The sequence below is a fragment of the Paecilomyces variotii genome, assembly GCF_004022145.1.
Source record: "Paecilomyces variotii strain CBS 101075 chromosome Unknown C8Q69scaffold_11, whole genome shotgun sequence".
Classification (NCBI taxonomy): domain Eukaryota; kingdom Fungi; phylum Ascomycota; class Eurotiomycetes; order Eurotiales; family Thermoascaceae; genus Paecilomyces; species Paecilomyces variotii.
In genome coordinates this window covers 850675-865831 of record NW_021167150.1, presented here as the reverse complement: position 1 = coordinate 865831, position 15157 = coordinate 850675, and the positions used below count along the sequence as shown (strand labels likewise).

General features: G+C 47.9%; 8 protein-coding genes across 8 annotated transcripts; 4 read left to right on the top strand and 4 right to left on the bottom strand.

The window, feature by feature from the left end:
• Window positions 1-234: 234 nt before the first annotated feature.
• Window positions 235-1418, top strand: C8Q69DRAFT_81389 (hypothetical protein). The gene is made up of 4 exons (XM_028634063.1): window positions 235-491; window positions 562-820; window positions 880-1065; window positions 1140-1418. Exons 1-4 carry the CDS (start codon window positions 382-384, stop codon window positions 1320-1322), a joined length of 738 nt encoding a protein of 245 aa, XP_028482728.1. The 5' UTR covers window positions 235-381; the 3' UTR covers window positions 1323-1418.
• Window positions 1378-2586, bottom strand: C8Q69DRAFT_477425 (Nitroreductase-like protein). Its single transcript, XM_028631319.1, has 3 exons — window positions 1916-2586; window positions 1736-1850; window positions 1378-1675 (listed from the first exon to the last, which is right to left on the bottom strand). Exons 1-3 carry the CDS (start codon window positions 2246-2248, stop codon window positions 1473-1475), a joined length of 651 nt encoding a protein of 216 aa, XP_028482727.1. The 5' UTR covers window positions 2249-2586; the 3' UTR covers window positions 1378-1472.
• Window positions 2587-3954: 1368 nt separating this feature from the next.
• On the bottom strand, window positions 3955-5193 carry C8Q69DRAFT_488215 (salicylate hydroxylase; the record flags this gene model as incomplete). The annotated part of the gene is made up of 1 exon (XM_028632039.1): window positions 3955-5193. One exon carries the CDS (start codon window positions 5191-5193, stop codon window positions 3955-3957), a length of 1239 nt encoding a protein of 412 aa, XP_028482726.1.
• Window positions 5194-5495: 302 nt separating this feature from the next.
• On the top strand, window positions 5496-6575 carry C8Q69DRAFT_81169 (hypothetical protein). The gene is made up of 3 exons (XM_028634057.1): window positions 5496-5869; window positions 5926-6168; window positions 6223-6575. The coding sequence occupies exons 1-3, from the start codon at window positions 5686-5688 to the stop codon at window positions 6315-6317; spliced, it is 522 nt and encodes a 173-aa protein (XP_028482725.1). The 5' UTR covers window positions 5496-5685; the 3' UTR covers window positions 6318-6575.
• A 570-nt stretch (window positions 6576-7145) lies between these two features.
• Window positions 7146-7853, bottom strand: C8Q69DRAFT_81295 (hypothetical protein). Its single transcript, XM_028634059.1, has one exon. The coding sequence runs from the start codon at window positions 7716-7718 to the stop codon at window positions 7287-7289; it is 432 nt and encodes a 143-aa protein (XP_028482724.1). The 5' UTR covers window positions 7719-7853; the 3' UTR covers window positions 7146-7286.
• Window positions 7854-9450: 1597 nt separating this feature from the next.
• On the top strand, window positions 9451-10289 carry C8Q69DRAFT_81337 (Alpha/Beta hydrolase protein). The gene is made up of 3 exons (XM_028634060.1): window positions 9451-9808; window positions 9874-10010; window positions 10068-10289. Exons 1-3 carry the CDS (start codon window positions 9629-9631, stop codon window positions 10102-10104), a joined length of 354 nt encoding a protein of 117 aa, XP_028482723.1. The 5' UTR covers window positions 9451-9628; the 3' UTR covers window positions 10105-10289.
• Window positions 10290-10764: 475 nt separating this feature from the next.
• On the top strand, window positions 10765-12780 carry C8Q69DRAFT_81283 (putative aldehyde dehydrogenase family protein). The gene has a single exon (XM_028634058.1). It carries the CDS (start codon window positions 11138-11140, stop codon window positions 12626-12628), a length of 1491 nt encoding a protein of 496 aa, XP_028482722.1. The 5' UTR covers window positions 10765-11137; the 3' UTR covers window positions 12629-12780.
• Window positions 12781-12933: 153 nt separating this feature from the next.
• On the bottom strand, window positions 12934-14694 carry C8Q69DRAFT_406478 (C6 zinc finger domain protein; the record flags this gene model as incomplete). The annotated part of the gene is made up of 2 exons (XM_028628118.1): window positions 12934-14190; window positions 14239-14694. 2 exons carry the CDS (start codon window positions 14692-14694, stop codon window positions 12934-12936), a joined length of 1713 nt encoding a protein of 570 aa, XP_028482721.1.
• Window positions 14695-15157: the final 463 nt, after the last annotated feature.

The window sequence follows — 15157 nt, the reverse complement described above, 5'->3', positions numbered from 1 at the left end:
CAGTTTGATGTATACCTACTACTGGCACCACTAGTTGTACCTGTGCAATGCAGTACTCGACGGAACAGTGTGCAATTCTCTTCTAATCTTTTTAGGGATACAACAATGATATAAAGAGCGGTCTAAGATACTTAGTGGTGTTCTTAATGTGGTCGAGACTCCTTGCCCGAAATTCCAAGGTCTGCCGACGTAATAGGAAGATTAATAAAGCCTGCCGTGAGCGTGAGCTTCCCCGCATCCCGCATCCATTGATCTCCGTGGAGCGTTTCTGACATGATCACAAATTCACACCTTTGACCATAGAAAAACCACGATAGTACATTTTCCTCAAGCAGATTACGCAGAATATTCTTCAGATAGATCGCTCTTGATTCATGAGCGATGGCATCGCGACCTTTTCCATACGCTGGTTATTCGGAAGACGTTGACAAGCGAGTGCGTGTACTGTTCAACGGAAAGTTTGTGGTAGATGCAAAGAAAGCCAAACTGGTGTATGTTGAGATGGAACCCGATGATGACGATCTGTTGATGATTTGGTCTATACATACTAATTCTATGCAGTTGGGAACACGCATACTATCCGACCTACTACTTCCAGAAACTCGATGTCCGCCTGGAGTATCTTAAGAATGAAAAGCCTGGGGCGACAGACTCAGAGCGAGTATATGATCTCGTGGTTGATGATCGCGTCGCGGAAAATGCCGTGACTGTCTTCCACGCTGGACCCTTCCAGGACTCTGTTAAAGTCATCTTTAGTAAGGCTGATGCGTGGTTTGAGGAAGATGAAAGGATATACGTGCATCCGAAAGACCCATATAAGGTTCCCCCCTTGCCCTATCTTATCGGAAACACTTGGATTTTCATACTAACCATGAGCAGAGAATCGACATCCTGGAGACATCGAAACACATCCGTGTCGAAATAGAGGGCATCGAAGTTGCGAATACCGTGAAAGCGCGGTTGTTGTATGAGACGGGACTTCCAACGCGCGCATACATTCCCATGACGGATATCCGTCTTGATCTCGTTACACCTTCGCAGCTTACAACTTCATGCCCATATAAGGTTAGCCTTCTCCCCCTTCCCCCAGCCTCTGTGTTGCACCCTTCCGACCTCTTACGATATGTATCGGCTTCTAGGGCGATGCGAGTTACTTTGATGTCGAACACCCTACGAAAAAGATCAAGAATCTGCTCTGGTGGTACAAGAACCCGACACCAGAAAGTGCAGATATCAGAGGACGCGTTGCCTTCTACAACGAAAAGGTTGATATGTGGATAGATGGTGTGAAACAAGAGCGTCCAGTGTCACACTTTACTTGAATCGTGCCCAGCAGCATTACATGTAATCAAGCCAGATGATTTCTCATAAAGGATAAGTCTAGCTGTCTATGAAATATTTCGAAGACATCAGCATTCCATCATGGCGCAATCTATATACATGTGGCCTTCGACCTTGAATAACGCTCCGGATTACTTTCCGAAGACCTTGAGGCGATTCTCAAGGGGCGCAAATGTCTTCTCCCCTGGAGGGCTGGCAGGAGTGCCAAAGACAAGCTGCGCATCGAGCTTCCACGATGCTGGAATGCCCCACTGTTCCTGGACCTTGCTATCGATCAATGGGCTGTAGTGCTGTAGGTTGGCGCCGAAGCCTTCAGCCTCCAGGGCGAGCCACGCTAGGATAAAGTTGTCAGTAAAATTGTTAAGGAAATGATACGACATAGCTCAGGACCTACCAAGGTATTGGGACATTCCGTTTGACTCAACAGCAAATGGGTCGAATTTGTCCGCATAAAGCGCGAATTGCTCCTTGATGGGAGCTAGAGACTCAAAGTCCACAAAGAAGAGCACCTTTACTACACATTAGCTCGTTGTTTCCGGATTTGCGGCAAATCACGCGGGAATGGGTATCATACCGTGCCATAACCATTCCGGAATCCTTCAAGCTTCGGCTTCGTACTTTGCTCAAAGGCTTCCTTCGGGATGGTACCTGCTGCCACTAGGCCCTCCATGATCTCGATGGTGATGTCCCATAGTTTCTCATGTTCCTTCTTCAGAAGCAACAAGACACGTGTGGTCTGCGTGTTGAACGAGCTGGGCACGTGGAGGACAGAATCCTCGACAATCTTCTCAATGACCGAGTCGGAGACAGGACTCTCCGGCTTCAAGGCGTAGTATGTACGACGGGACTTGACCAGCTCAAGCAGCGTAGCCGTTGCCGGGTTCTTGAACGCAACCTGGGACGCCATTGTGTTTTGAGAAGTTGCTATCACGTATTCTATATAAATGCGTTGAGACTGATTTCAGAGATCCTAGAAGCGAGGAAGCAGCGTCACGGCAGTTAATATACCATCATCTGGCAATAATGCCGACAAGGAGCTAAAAGATAGCCAGCACGCAATGGAGACATTCTAGATCCACATAGAAACGGTTGCTTAGTATTGTTCCGTACCGCTCCAGTAGTACTTGGATAGTTTGATACGGAGTATGTCTTTCCGGAAAGTTAACCTATAGAAATCCATTGCCGACGGGGTTTCTGATTAGACTAAACTTATTATAGCTAGAGAGCAGAATGTCGACTATGTATCTCGTGGTTTTAGTGCGTTTGAATCAATCGGTTAATTCTCCGATTTGGACTGCGATGATTACTAATCGGGGTCAGCTGGGATTGGTAAGTCGCGGCATCAAACCGCGCTGGCGGGAAATACCCCGCCTGAGCAGGACTTCATCATGCACGCAGAAGAGGATATTACCAATATCGCAATTATTAACTGTGAAACTGCAATCTGCTGGCGATCAATTCTGGCTGTAAAAGCAACGCCAAGGGTGATCTAGCTAATACGGTGAAGAAACCTTCCCAGTGTGAATCGTCCAAGCGTTTCGCGCGTGGGTAACTCCGACCATGAACTGCTCTCCGAATAACTCTCGGTGCTGAAGTGCGCTTTTATGCTTTGAAATATGCAACAAATATACTGTACTCTTCAGTTGCACCAGTGACCTTCTAGTTGTCGAGCGTTTGAATACCAGAACTATGGGTACCAGAACATACTGCACTAATTGCGAAGAGGAGATTCTTGTCGACTAAATCGATCCCTTTCGGGGACAGACACGGCTGCCAGGAATATGTCAATACGATTTGCTGACTTTGAAACAGCTAGTGATCCCAGCATGCGATTCGGTGAGTGGGAGGAGGATGCTTTCCCAAATCTTACCCCGGCGACAAAGGAAATGATATCCCAGATGATGAAGCTCAATCCCGCAGAGAGAGCCACTATGTCCTAGATTTTGAAGGATCCTTGGTGGAATCAGGATGGGGATTGAGGATCGAATAGTCACACAATCTACGTTCCCACGTACCATATCCTTATTGTAAGGGATGAGAAATCGCTCTTGATAACCTCTTTATAGTATCCATAGAAAGATATCTGTCCTCTTTGGCGCATGCTAATCATAATATCAGCGATACAGATATTCTGTGCTACTGTAGCTCGAAGTCGCATTGGAATGGTGGCGTAGCGTCATTCGTGGAAACAACGCGAGTTTCAAGTTTAGGCTAAAATAGTCCTATACGATATATCCCACCCATCAAACACGAAACACCAAACACCGTCAACATAAGTTCTTATAAAAGTTGTATTTCCCGGATGGTCAATATTTAGCCTAATTTGTGCATCGGCATCGTCCCCTCTCGAGTTGGGAATCATTAAATGCCCCGGGGATCAAGAGCAATCCTATTTCGTCAACTCAATCTACCAACCACCATCAGCTTCAGAGCTATTCACTATGCTGTTCACATACCTTCTCCTTGGACTCAGTGCCGCTACTGGACTCCTAGCTGCTCCAAGTGATCTGCTCAGGCGACAGTATGAAAACCTTTCGTTCCGCTGAGCGGATTCATAAGACATGCAAATAATGGGTATCGGTGTGCATATTGACTAAATACATAGCTATAACGCTAATTCTCCGGCTGCTGCTGCGTAATGCTTTTGAAAAAACCGGCAAGATTGTGTGCTGCGTCGTCGCTCCCAAGCATGGTCTTAATCAAAGCTTCCGTCTCATTGCCCGTTTCCTTTGCGCGTTCCACTAAAGCAGTTTCAAACTCTTTCAATAGCGGATCAATCGTATTTTGGAATGAATCGGGGCCCTTCCCGGCCGTCTCATAGGCTTTGATAATGGCTTGGGATAACAAAAGCGAGTCAAGCATGCCCTGGTTGACGCCCTCTCCGTTTGGCAACATCAAGTGGGCTGCATCACCGACAAGTGTTACGCCAGGCTTGTGCTCCCAGGAGGTTCCATAAGGAAGTGTGTAGAGCCCTCTGATATCCAGGCTCTCACCCGGATGGTCTGCTGCTTCCTCCTCGCAGGCGGTGGATACCAGCTCCTTTATGGGGCTTCCAAAGTTGCCAAGCAGCGCATTGTCTGTTAGAAGCTTGTCTTTAGCACTTGTAGCCGCCTTATCAGCCAGGCCGGAGGTTCTTGCAAAATCTTCGTCTAGGTGTGAGAGCCATAGGTAGATCCTGGACGAGTCGATAGGTCCGCGCTGCGACATGACAGCGTGTTTATTTCCGAGGGAGCTGAAGGTTCCAGACCCGACAAGGGCGGCCAGATGCGGGTATTTTTTAGTGATCTCCCTAATTGTGACTGTGATGATCTGCATCCCAGTATATTGTGGCTTCGTATCCGTAAGTAGATTGCGAACTCTAGACCACGCGCCGTCCGCACCAACCACCAAATCGAACTTGTGCTGGCCGTGGGCGCCAAAATCGAGAAGAGTTTCGGTACTGGAGTTGGATGGCTTTGTAGCAGAGATAAGCTTCTGACCCCAACTGATGCTATCTGCTGGAACGTTATCAAGTAGAAGCTTGTTTAGATTGTTCCGGGAGATTTCAGGACGTGCACCATCCCCTTTATGCGTGTGGAGGATGTTTCCATTCTTGTCGGAAACAATGAAGTCTTCGCTACACTCTCCGACGAGCGGTACGAACTTATCGTACAAACCACATTCCCTGATAGCTGCAAGCCCAGATTCGTCGTGAAGGTCAAGCATCCCGGATGGCTGAGCGAGCTGTTCCTCGGTGGGTTTCTGACGAAGCTCGAAGATGGTGAATGGGATACGACGCTTGTGGAGCAAGGCACCCAGTGTCAGCCCAGCAGGACCTCCGCCAACAATGGCGATCCTTGGTTGAGACTGCATGGTTCGGGGTGACTGGTGCCGAAAGCGCCTTTTATATGTGATGGACGTCTTGATTGAAATGCCCCGACTGGATGTTGGCCGCGACGACAGGAGTTGTATGACTTTAGCGGATCGGAGATTGCCAGCCATCATGCATAGGGATCGGCTGTTGGATATTGTATGTACCTATCTTACAACTGACAAAGAGAGTTGGAGCAGATTCTTATAGCCACGATGGAAGACTTTTTGGAACTGTGGTCTCCCGGTGAGTCAGCTGGATGGGTGAGTCTAGTCGTTTCTGGATATCCGTCTAGATCTTGTGTCTCATGTTTCTCGGCGGTTATTGTTGTTGCACTAGATGTCACGTGACATTGGTCTTATCCACAGTTAGCTAGCTAGAGAGAATTAATCATCTTCATCCACCCCAAGATAGGCCACCCTGACACTGCCATCTCCCAACAGACCGAATTACTCCAAGCATTCTATCCAATCTTTCTGTTTCAATCTATCAAGATGTCTATCAACAGATTCATTCAGTCTTTCACTCAGGTCCCAAAGGAGCTGTTCCGCCTGAACACAGGGGCTACTGTTCGCCTCCGCGCTCAGCCAGGCCCTGTGCGACCGAAACGCAGCTTCGATCTTCTTACAACCGCAGGAAAGGTTCAACCTAAGGCTCTCAATCCGGCTACTTATGAATGTACATTATTTATGGATCCAAGATATCTAATTCACGTCACTAATATATCGGTCCAGGGCCAAACGGTGCTTCCATGCGCCCCAACTCTGAAATACAGCAGAATCTCGTTCGCACTTTCCGGGGCTCTTCGATCTATGTCTACGCCATTCCAGCAGGTTCGTCCCCTAACTTTCCTGAAGCCTCTGGTCTTTATTCATCCGATACCTGTACAGGGACTGTTTTGCCTGACGATCTCATTCTCGTCCACGAGTTTGGCGACCATTACTCATTGCAAGCCCGAGAGGAGATGACAGTGGAAGGTAATATATACCTCTAACATCAAAAAGAAAGTACTTGCTGACAATTAAACAAAGAACTGAACTCAAAGATCAATGATTTTCTGACCACCAAGGGGCAGCGATTCACCAAGGACGAATGGCTGCAGCGGTACCCTCAGGCAACTGAGTAAGCTTTACCTGAAGGATGTTTCCTTGTGAAGCAATCATGTCCGCATTTCTATTGGCCGGAGAGATACGGTCAACGGGAACAATTATCTAGTTGTAGGCTGGCTATCAATTGATACGTAGGATGATTCTTCTTGACTCAAGATCTTTTGGTCCGTAGCGGTAGCCCAGTGCAATTATCTTACACTAGACTAACCGAGGGGATAAAGCGGCAATTGTGTTCCTGGCGGTTATTCTGTCTTGGCTTCACCTGCCCAATCAGACGGTTGGGTCATAAATGCAGTTGTGCCAGTGTCGAAGAAGAGGATACCAAGATTGGAAAAGACACAGGACACATGCAAGTATCTACCGAAGTTAGAGGGTTAGTCAGCGCGGGCTGAACCATTTTGACATGTCGTAATGGCTAGGAATAACTGCACACAAGGCTATTGACAAGGCTATTGAGTCATACAAGAAGAAGACAAGAAGACCTATTCTGACTTATGGAAGAAAGCCATCTGTGAGTGGCACTTGAGAAACAATGCCTTTTATTTCGATAGCAGGACACGCCCCACAAAATATTCAGGGGAGAAGGACGGATCTGTCAATTCGATGCCCAAGTTTGTCACGAGGTGCAAGGAGCCAGAGTGAAGCTCAAATGACCCTGTTTTCCTCCCTCCCTACATATTATGTGTTCATCCACTCTTCCTGATCGTCAAAAGATGCCTCATGGTAGGGGTGTCTACCAAGCCAGTCATCTGGGTTAAAAACACGTCCATAGTCAAAATAAAACTGAGTCAACGTTTTGTTCAAAACTTGACCCTGTCAGTAATTCTATCTCTCGAAGGGGATCTCTTGAACATACTATCCAGTGACATCGGACGTGCAGGCTGAAGGGAGAAGCGAGAAGTGCGCTCACGGAAAAGAATTAATGACTCTGGAATAGTGGTGCCTTGAGTAGAGATAAATTAGCTTTGCACATTACGACAAGGGGTTTAATCACCTTTAGGTATGCACAGATAATGTGGTTCGGCCGTGATGGATTGACCACTTTCCACGATATCTAAGTAGTGATCGAATGACCTTCGTGTGATCTCTTGCATAAAGTGCGTGTTTGGCATAAGTAATGCGCCGTTAGAAACTGAATAAGTTAGCAGGCGAAAAGTGTGAATTCGCTCTTGCATACAATCAGCTGTAATATTCGGATGCACCAAGCCGTCCGCAGAGATTTCAACTCCATCTTCATACTCCGAGTCATTCTGTTCGGTGGCTCTGTCATAAAGCTTTGAGTCGCGGTGCAGCTGAAATCGATACAAGCTTGCTGGAAACACTTGGTGCGTTGACACGTATGAGAAAGCTCGACGATTCGGGAAACGTGGCATGCCACACGTAGGGCCGTGCATGCGACGAAGAAAGCTGTGGAACATGCTGTGTTAATCGTCTTTGGGACAGCCTTAGATTAAAAGCCAAGTGGAAAAAAGGGAGAGATGAGTTGACTACTGTAATTTCAGTAACTAGCATTCGCTGACAAATAAATCACATAATCTGGCGCTTGCGGTAGTGGTATATGTAGTAGGCCCTACCTTCAGCCTGAGAGGGGGCATCTTTGACCAGTTCGTATCGAAGGACACACAGACCCTTGTCCTTCGCGAAAAAGTGCTCTCGGTCTCCGGAGACAGCTTCGACATCAAACTCCTTAGCGGCGAACCGCTTCTGAAGGTACATGGTGCGTGGGTGAGCCTCTCTGGCCGTAAGAAAGTTTCCGACGCGAACGGCAAGCACCTGTTTGATATCGTCAAGGAGCATCTGCATCTCCATGCAACATACGCAGTGGAAGACACCCACAGAAGGACGATACTGGAAGTGAAGAGCAATCTTACGTGTAAGCATGCGTCGTCCCTGACTATCAGTAGAGTTCTGCTCAAGCTCTCTGCGAGAGATTTATATACTATTGCTAGGTATAGTATCATTCCTACTGACTAGAGTTAGTACTCGGTTCAAAGGCTACCGCAGTCTTTACCTCGTCGACCGGCAAGGCTGAGACCTTCAGAATCAAGGGCGGCTGGTTTGACCACAGCGCAGATATCGTAGATGAGAAGACTGGCCACACGGTGGCGCGCATCAATCGGAAACTACTGAGTGGCCGCGACATGGTATTCGGCCAGCAGACCTATGCAGTGGAGGTCGCTCCAGGCATCGATGCTGCGCTTATCGCTGCCTTGTGTATCTGCTTCGATGAGAAAAATAACGAGGAGCGTGGAGACTAGCGCATGAAACATCATAGCAACCCTGGTAATTTTATCGCCGGCTTTACCATCGTTACAGCAAGATGATGGCATCTCCATTAGTGGCGTTGAGCAAGGACGACGAGAATGGGCCAACTAGAGAACAACACGGATGCAATTGACGGACTAAGTCGTCTTCAGACAACGCTCCGGTGCATCACGCACTTTCATCAATGGATCTCTGAGATCTCTCATAGCAGACAATTCAGTACGGTCTTTAGTGGGGTGAGAGACACTGTTAAGCGAACAGTTTCCTTGTATAAGTAAATGGAAGTAACGACATTTAGTATATCAGTCGGTGCTCTTTACCCTGAATAGACATCCGATGTACGCTCCGAGTCCCATTCACGAGCGCTTCACAGGCCCGCCTATCATATATTCGCAACATTAGACAATCAGCTATCTCATATGAGTACTATTGATCGTGCTAACTTACCAGTCCCTATTTTAAAGGCAGAGCAATGTTGATGCACACAGTACTGCATCTGAACTTTCTGCCGAGAACTCCACCAAGGCTTGGTTAAGCCCTTGAATTGCAACAAATTGATGGCGAGAAGCGTCATTATGAGCAGAAGATGCTTTAGTGAGGAATGCCAGACAATCTGCGACCGAACCTGCAATTGCATGGGCGACAAAATCGAAATTGGCAGCAAGTCGAGGACAACTATCACGAATCAACTCAGACGATTCCGAAAATGGTATTCTCGACTTAAGAGAAATAACCAACACGGTAATGGGCCGTGCTCGTACTAAATCTAAATATGACACGGTCACACTAACAACGGCGATGTCGCAGGAAACTAAAACGCTATGCCTTCTCGGTAACTAAGGTTCTATCTATGCCCATGGAAATATGCTCTGTAGTTATGTCATAGTTGGTTGCAGTGCAGTAGTTAGTAATATCTCCTTTAGTAATGTAATTGAGTGTCTTCCAATTGCGAGCGACATAAGACGCGCAAATCTCCATCTTCTCTGTCTTTCACGGAATTCCTGGATCATCTTTTTTGAAATATTTCGAAGGGGAGAAACAACAGCAGTCACTAGCCAACAGCATGGGCACATATCAATCACACGGGAAGTTTATCATCTCACCAGACGGCACCAAGATATGGGCAGAGGCAGCTGGGAATCATGAAAAGCCAGCAGTAGTCTTCATCCATGGCTTTTCGTTGTCTGGGACAGTATGGGAGAAACAATTCCAGGATACATTTCTACTTGAGAATCTTTATCTAGTAGGTGAACTTACATCCTTAATATAGCTATTATTCATAAAGGGCTGATGTGTTCCAATTATTAGCTCCGATATGATCTTCGTGGGCATGGTCGTAGTGAGCAGCCCGTGGAACCAGACGCTTATACATCCGTACGAATGGCAGAAGATTTCGCTGCCGTTTGCAGTGCCTCTGGCGTGAAGCTACCATATATTGCAGGATGGTAATTTAATCCATTTCTCACGATCCAACTGTCATATGACTATTAACCCTTCTCTAGGAGTTTCGGAGGTGAATTGACAGATCTACTCCTATGAAGAAAGTGAAGAAAGCCCATAGGACTAATATAACCTAGGGGTCATAGCAGCAGATGTATGTGACAGATATGGCCCGGAAGCCATCGCAGGAAACATACTTCTCGGTGGAGTGCCATACAAAGCTGCGCATCCTGGCCAGACAGCTATCTCCATTAGGCTCGTATTTCGCGGTGTAAGAAATTGCTCTAGAATATAATCAGTATGCCTTTTCCCCATGAAAGATTACACAGAGGAAGCCTCACTGCGCACTCCCAGGATTCCATCCTTTCCCACATACAAAGTCACCATCGCCGCTCCATGTTACATTATACTCTCCATTTTCCTCATTGGTATACACGACAGTTGAGGTGCCAGCCGTATAAAAAGAGTAGTAGAAACCACCGTTGGTACCAGTCGAGCTTGAAGTGAGGGACAAGTATTCAGTCCTTTGGATAATCCATTCCACTAGTTGGCTTTCCAACTGCAAGACCGTTTTTCATCCATTCACTCCTGTACAGAAATGGCCACTCTTAGGTCGATTGTTGGTGTATGAAGCCGTAAAGTCTGAAGCGAAAGAAGCATTGACAAAAGATTAGACAATTACAGTAACTAATGCAGCATAATTCAATCGAGTGACAATATTCGTATACTTCAGAGCAGAGAAGGATGGCAGGGAGGATCTTTTACATGAGACTATTACCCCCGGAGGGAACTGGTTTACTTATCTAAGGTTATCTGCCACCCGCCCCGCTTATCGCTTATCGCGAGATCATATCCAGGTTATCTTGCGTCGAAATCAGTAGTGAGATCCGATGTATCTGTCTTTATCTAGTAAATAAGTACCAGACAGTCTGCGTGATCTCGTGGAATCAGAAAGTCGATCTTCTAGACAACTCTTCGTGAATACCTGACGACTAGTTAAGTACATCTGGTTGGGACGACCCCGCTTCACATTGCTGAGGCCATTCATTAAGTAATGCCCGTGGGGATCGCTGGGATCATCAACATAATCACCACCCCTAAGATACTGTCTATTCTTTGAAATTACATCACAATGTCCGATCTCCCTCACATCTCCAACTGGATTGACGGTTCTCAGGCGCCTCCCACGTCCGAACGAGTAACGGTCCTCAATCCAGCGACAGAAGCTCCCATCGCCACTATCGACGCAACACCTCAAGAGACCGTCAATGAGATCGTGCTATCATCACTCAACGTATTTCACAATGGGAAGTGGTCAAAAGCAGACGCCTCAGAGCGCTTCTCTGTGCTCTCCAACGCAGCAGTTCTTCTCCGCTCTCGGATCCCAGAATTCGTCGAGCTCGAAACCCTTCAGACGGGGCGTCCTATCCGTGAGATGCGTGCTCAGCTGGCCCGAATACCAGAATGGTTGGAGTACTTCGCATCTTTAGCTAGAGTGCACGAAGGACGAGTAACACCATTCAAAGGCCCTGTGGTCAATACATTGACGCGAATGCCACTTGGAGTCGTCGCGCAGATCACACCATGGAATCATCCGTTGTTGATTGCAACGAAGAAAATCGCAGCTGCACTAGCAGCGGGAAACGTCGTGATCGTGAAGCCATCAGAGTTGGCGCCTCTTTCCGTCCTGAGACTCGGTGCACTCTTCAAAGAGGCCGGATTGCCGGATGGCACTTTACAGATCATCTGCGGTTACGGGCGTGAGACCGGCAAATATCTCTGCGAGAATCCTTACCTATCGAAGATCGATCTCACGGGTGGATTGGCAACTTACAAGGCCATTGCGCCCAATGCTTCAACGAACATGATTCCCATCACGGCAGAGCTTGGTGGCAAGGCACCAGTGTGTTTCTTTCCAAGCGTGAACGTCGAAGATGCCGTCAGGGCAGCTCTATTCGCTAGTTTCATTGCAAGTGGTCAAACATGCGTTACGGGTAGTAGGCTGCTAGTGCATAACGACATGTACGATGCCTTCGTTGAACTGCTAGTAAAGCGAGTCGAGTCACTCCGAATCGGCACTCCAACAGACGACCGGACGCAGATAGGAGCAGTCATCAACAAAGCAGCCGTGGAGCGATGTTCATCCTTCGTCAACCGCGCTGTAGAGGAAGGCGGAACGCTTCTCTGTGGCGGCAAGCCGACTTCCGTCGATGGAAAAGGGTTTTTCTTTTCACCGACAATCATCTCAGTTACTGAGTCTTCCCACTTGGCTTGCAATGAAGTATTCGGTCCCGTCATCGCTATTATCCGCTGCTCGGATGAGAAGGAAATCATCCGCGTTGCGAACATGACGTCTTTCGCACTGGGTGCCTCTGTGTGGACCAACGATTTCTCGCAGGCACATCGCGTGGCTGAACAGATCGAGGCTGGAATAGTATGGATTGATGGACATCATTTGAACGACCCGTCGTCGCCGTGGGGTGGATTTAAGGAGAGCGGGATTGGAAAAGAGAATGGAGTAGAGGCCTATGAGAGCTATACGAAAGTGAAGAGCACAGTGATCAATTACGGAGTGAAGCCAGTCTGGTTTGACGATGACATTGAAAATGCAAGATATGGATGAGTGGCGGTCATATTGCAGAATAACTTTCGCAAAGGAAGTGGACATTTCCTGCGAATAACTATGGAGATATCTGAGAAGTATCCAGATCTCCATTTGCCAGTTACACAAAATCTAACAAAGTGACGGAAACGCCGTCCACAAGAGATAGATTGCAACAAGTCATAAGCAGACTTATCCAGATATGTTACACTATAACTCTCAAAGCGTCACGACAAAGCTACTATATAGAGACAGACAAGAAGCTTAACTGATAGTACCCCCTTATAAACCCCGCAGTGTGTAATATGCAAGCATAGCCTCCTGTTTCATGCTAGACTCATTGCGTTGCTCACAGGAGCAACATACCGTTCCCAATCATTTAGATGCGACGTATCTTCTCCCAAATCGTGTAAACCTGTCCCGGCGGTGTTCATATCCCGCATCTGCCAGACCTTCGATATGACTACCCGCGTACGAGTGACATTAGTGACAGCAGACCCGGCCATCGCTTCCAAGGCACGCAGAACAAGAGCCCGTCCAGAAATTGGTAGACCAGTGGTATCCCTTCCAATGTCGTCATTCAGTGGGTCGAGTTCTACCGCAGCTACGAAAACTGGCCAAGTCATGCTGGCCACGATACCCTGGTCAATGAGCTCAGATACTCTGTTCAAGATCTCGCAAACGAGCTGTATGACCAGCGAAGTCGATGGAGAGGCACCGTATAGGGCACAGTGTAGGTATAATATCGCCGCCTGGCGCTTGAGATCAGCAGCAGCAATCAGGGTAATATCAGTAGGATCGGCCGCCAGCTGTTGAAGATGGTCGAGGCGGTTCTCCAAAGAAGCAGCCGGTAGAAAGAAAGAGGAGCCATCATCATCACTCATATTCCTCCGTCTCGACCGGCTCAGCTCAGTTATCATGGAAAGAATTGAGACCAACTCTGGACTGCATCCCATCCAGACGTTAATCTGCTGCTCATCTCCTCGCCAGTAGTCTGCGCCAAAGACTGCAGTCTCGCCGCATGCGGTGCGGCCGATTATATCTTGGAACGCAAAGAAACCCTCGGAAAAGGAATCTAACTCGCCGCGTATACTAGGCGACGGCCACATAGATTCCCTTTGTCTTCGAAAGGCAACAAGGTCTTTGGCTCCGCGCAGGTGCACAGTCCAGCGCTGATCGCAGTCATCCACAATCTCATACAAGCAGAGCATCATCATAATGACAAGGATTTCCGTATCCATTGAGCATTTCAAAGGCCCTTCTGTGGCGAGCTTGTGACGAAGTTCCTTGAGCACAGCCGATTTGAAGCGAAGACCAACCGCAGATAATTTCGAGTCAGACTTCGACCAGTGACACGCACCCAGTGCCTGTATCGCTTTGACCAGGGTCTGCGATGCTACTGTCGAGAATGGAAGAATGAGCGCGGCGAAAGGAGACGGTTCTTTCTGACTGGGTGTGGTACGAGGACACACCGCTTGAAAGTAATAGTCGAAAAGCTGGGCATGTTTCGTTCCAGAGAGTTCTGGGAAGATAGAGAGAGATCTCCTCGGCCTCTCGCTGCATTTAACCGCCACTAAACATCCCTTCTTGCTTGGCTGATATACAGTCACCAAGCCTGCGTCATCATCAACACCCTCATCCTTCGACCTATCAATTTGATACGTCAAAGGACTAGTTGGAATAGAAACAGCACGCGGCTGCTCAAACGTAGCATAATCCGAGTTGATAAAGCTCCATCCATATACCCGCGGTACAGGAAGCCATTCATGGCACTCATCCGAGTACAGAGTCGTCGTTGACAGCGTTGGCGATGTTGATGATATTGACGTATCAGCAGCGAATTCCCCATGCTGATCCTGACCCTTCTTCCACACGCCTGCTCTCCCAAACGTTAAACCACGACTCAAGTACTCTGATTCCCATTTCAATGACACGCCTCTCTGGCACTGCAGGCCGCGTTCCCAGCAACGGGTGCAGTGTGGCAATCTCTCATCGCACTTGACCTTGCTGCTGCGGCATTGCTGGCAGCCGCTGCGTGACCGCGTTTTCAGGGGGCCGATACGGTCTGCACTCCTTTTTCGAGGCATCGAGGATTCAATGAAAGAAAGACTTTTAGTCTTACATGATCAATAGGACCGCATTCAAGATGTCAAACATATATCCAGGCAGGAAATTCCGGCCGGGCTCAATCGACGAGCGGCGCTAAGGAGGAGATACTCGAGCTAGGCGCAGGAATACAGCAGCGCAATCGAAATAGCCAAGACAGGAACTTGGTGTGATCCTTCTAGAATGCGTAGAAGTGCATTCTAAGCGCAGAACTGAGATTCATGTAGTGAGACTTAAGTGAGGAGACTGAGGAGACGGAGAGTACTGACCTCGGCTTGATAAGGAGGAGTCGACCGCGATAGCAGATGATCCACCAATCAGATGTCGAGAAGTATGATGCACGACACTACAGTCTACGAGAAGGAGACAACCTCGCTACTTTAATTTGAATGCTGGTCATATCCTGCTCGCCTGATTCACTTTGATCCATAGATGTCTCTTTGA

Bases quoted from the DNA above. Each gene is read 5' to 3' on its own strand.
- C8Q69DRAFT_477425 (XM_028631319.1), bottom strand. From the start codon at position 2,248: ATGGCGTCCCAGGTTGCGTTCAAGAACCCGGCAACGGCTACGCTGCTT. The intron at 1,851-1,915 runs GTATGATACCCA...TGTGTAGTAAAG, and splicing joins TCCGGAATGGTTATGGCACG to GTGCTCTTCTTTGTGGACTT. The intron at 1,676-1,735 runs GTAGGTCCTGAG...ACTTTATCCTAG, and splicing joins CGGAATGTCCCAATACCTTG to CGTGGCTCGCCCTGGAGGCT.
- C8Q69DRAFT_81169 (XM_028634057.1), top strand. From the start codon at position 5,686: ATGTCTATCAACAGATTCATTCAGTCTTTCACTCAGGTCCCAAAGGAG. The intron at 5,870-5,925 runs GTACATTATTTA...ATATCGGTCCAG, and splicing joins CAATCCGGCTACTTATGAAT to GGCCAAACGGTGCTTCCATG. The intron at 6,169-6,222 runs GTAATATATACC...AATTAAACAAAG, and splicing joins AGAGGAGATGACAGTGGAAG to AACTGAACTCAAAGATCAAT.
- C8Q69DRAFT_81337 (XM_028634060.1), top strand. From the start codon at position 9,629: ATGGGCACATATCAATCACACGGGAAGTTTATCATCTCACCAGACGGC. The intron at 9,809-9,873 runs GTAGGTGAACTT...TCCAATTATTAG, and splicing joins TACTTGAGAATCTTTATCTA to CTCCGATATGATCTTCGTGG. The intron at 10,011-10,067 runs GTAATTTAATCC...ACCCTTCTCTAG, and splicing joins CTACCATATATTGCAGGATG to GAGTTTCGGAGGTGAATTGA.
- C8Q69DRAFT_81283 (XM_028634058.1), top strand. From the start codon at position 11,138: ATGTCCGATCTCCCTCACATCTCCAACTGGATTGACGGTTCTCAGGCG.
- C8Q69DRAFT_81295 (XM_028634059.1), bottom strand. From the start codon at position 7,718: ATGTTCCACAGCTTTCTTCGTCGCATGCACGGCCCTACGTGTGGCATG.
- C8Q69DRAFT_81389 (XM_028634063.1), top strand. From the start codon at position 382: ATGGCATCGCGACCTTTTCCATACGCTGGTTATTCGGAAGACGTTGAC. The intron at 821-879 runs GTTCCCCCCTTG...AACCATGAGCAG, and splicing joins ATCCGAAAGACCCATATAAG to AGAATCGACATCCTGGAGAC. The intron at 1,066-1,139 runs GTTAGCCTTCTC...ATCGGCTTCTAG, and splicing joins CAACTTCATGCCCATATAAG to GGCGATGCGAGTTACTTTGA.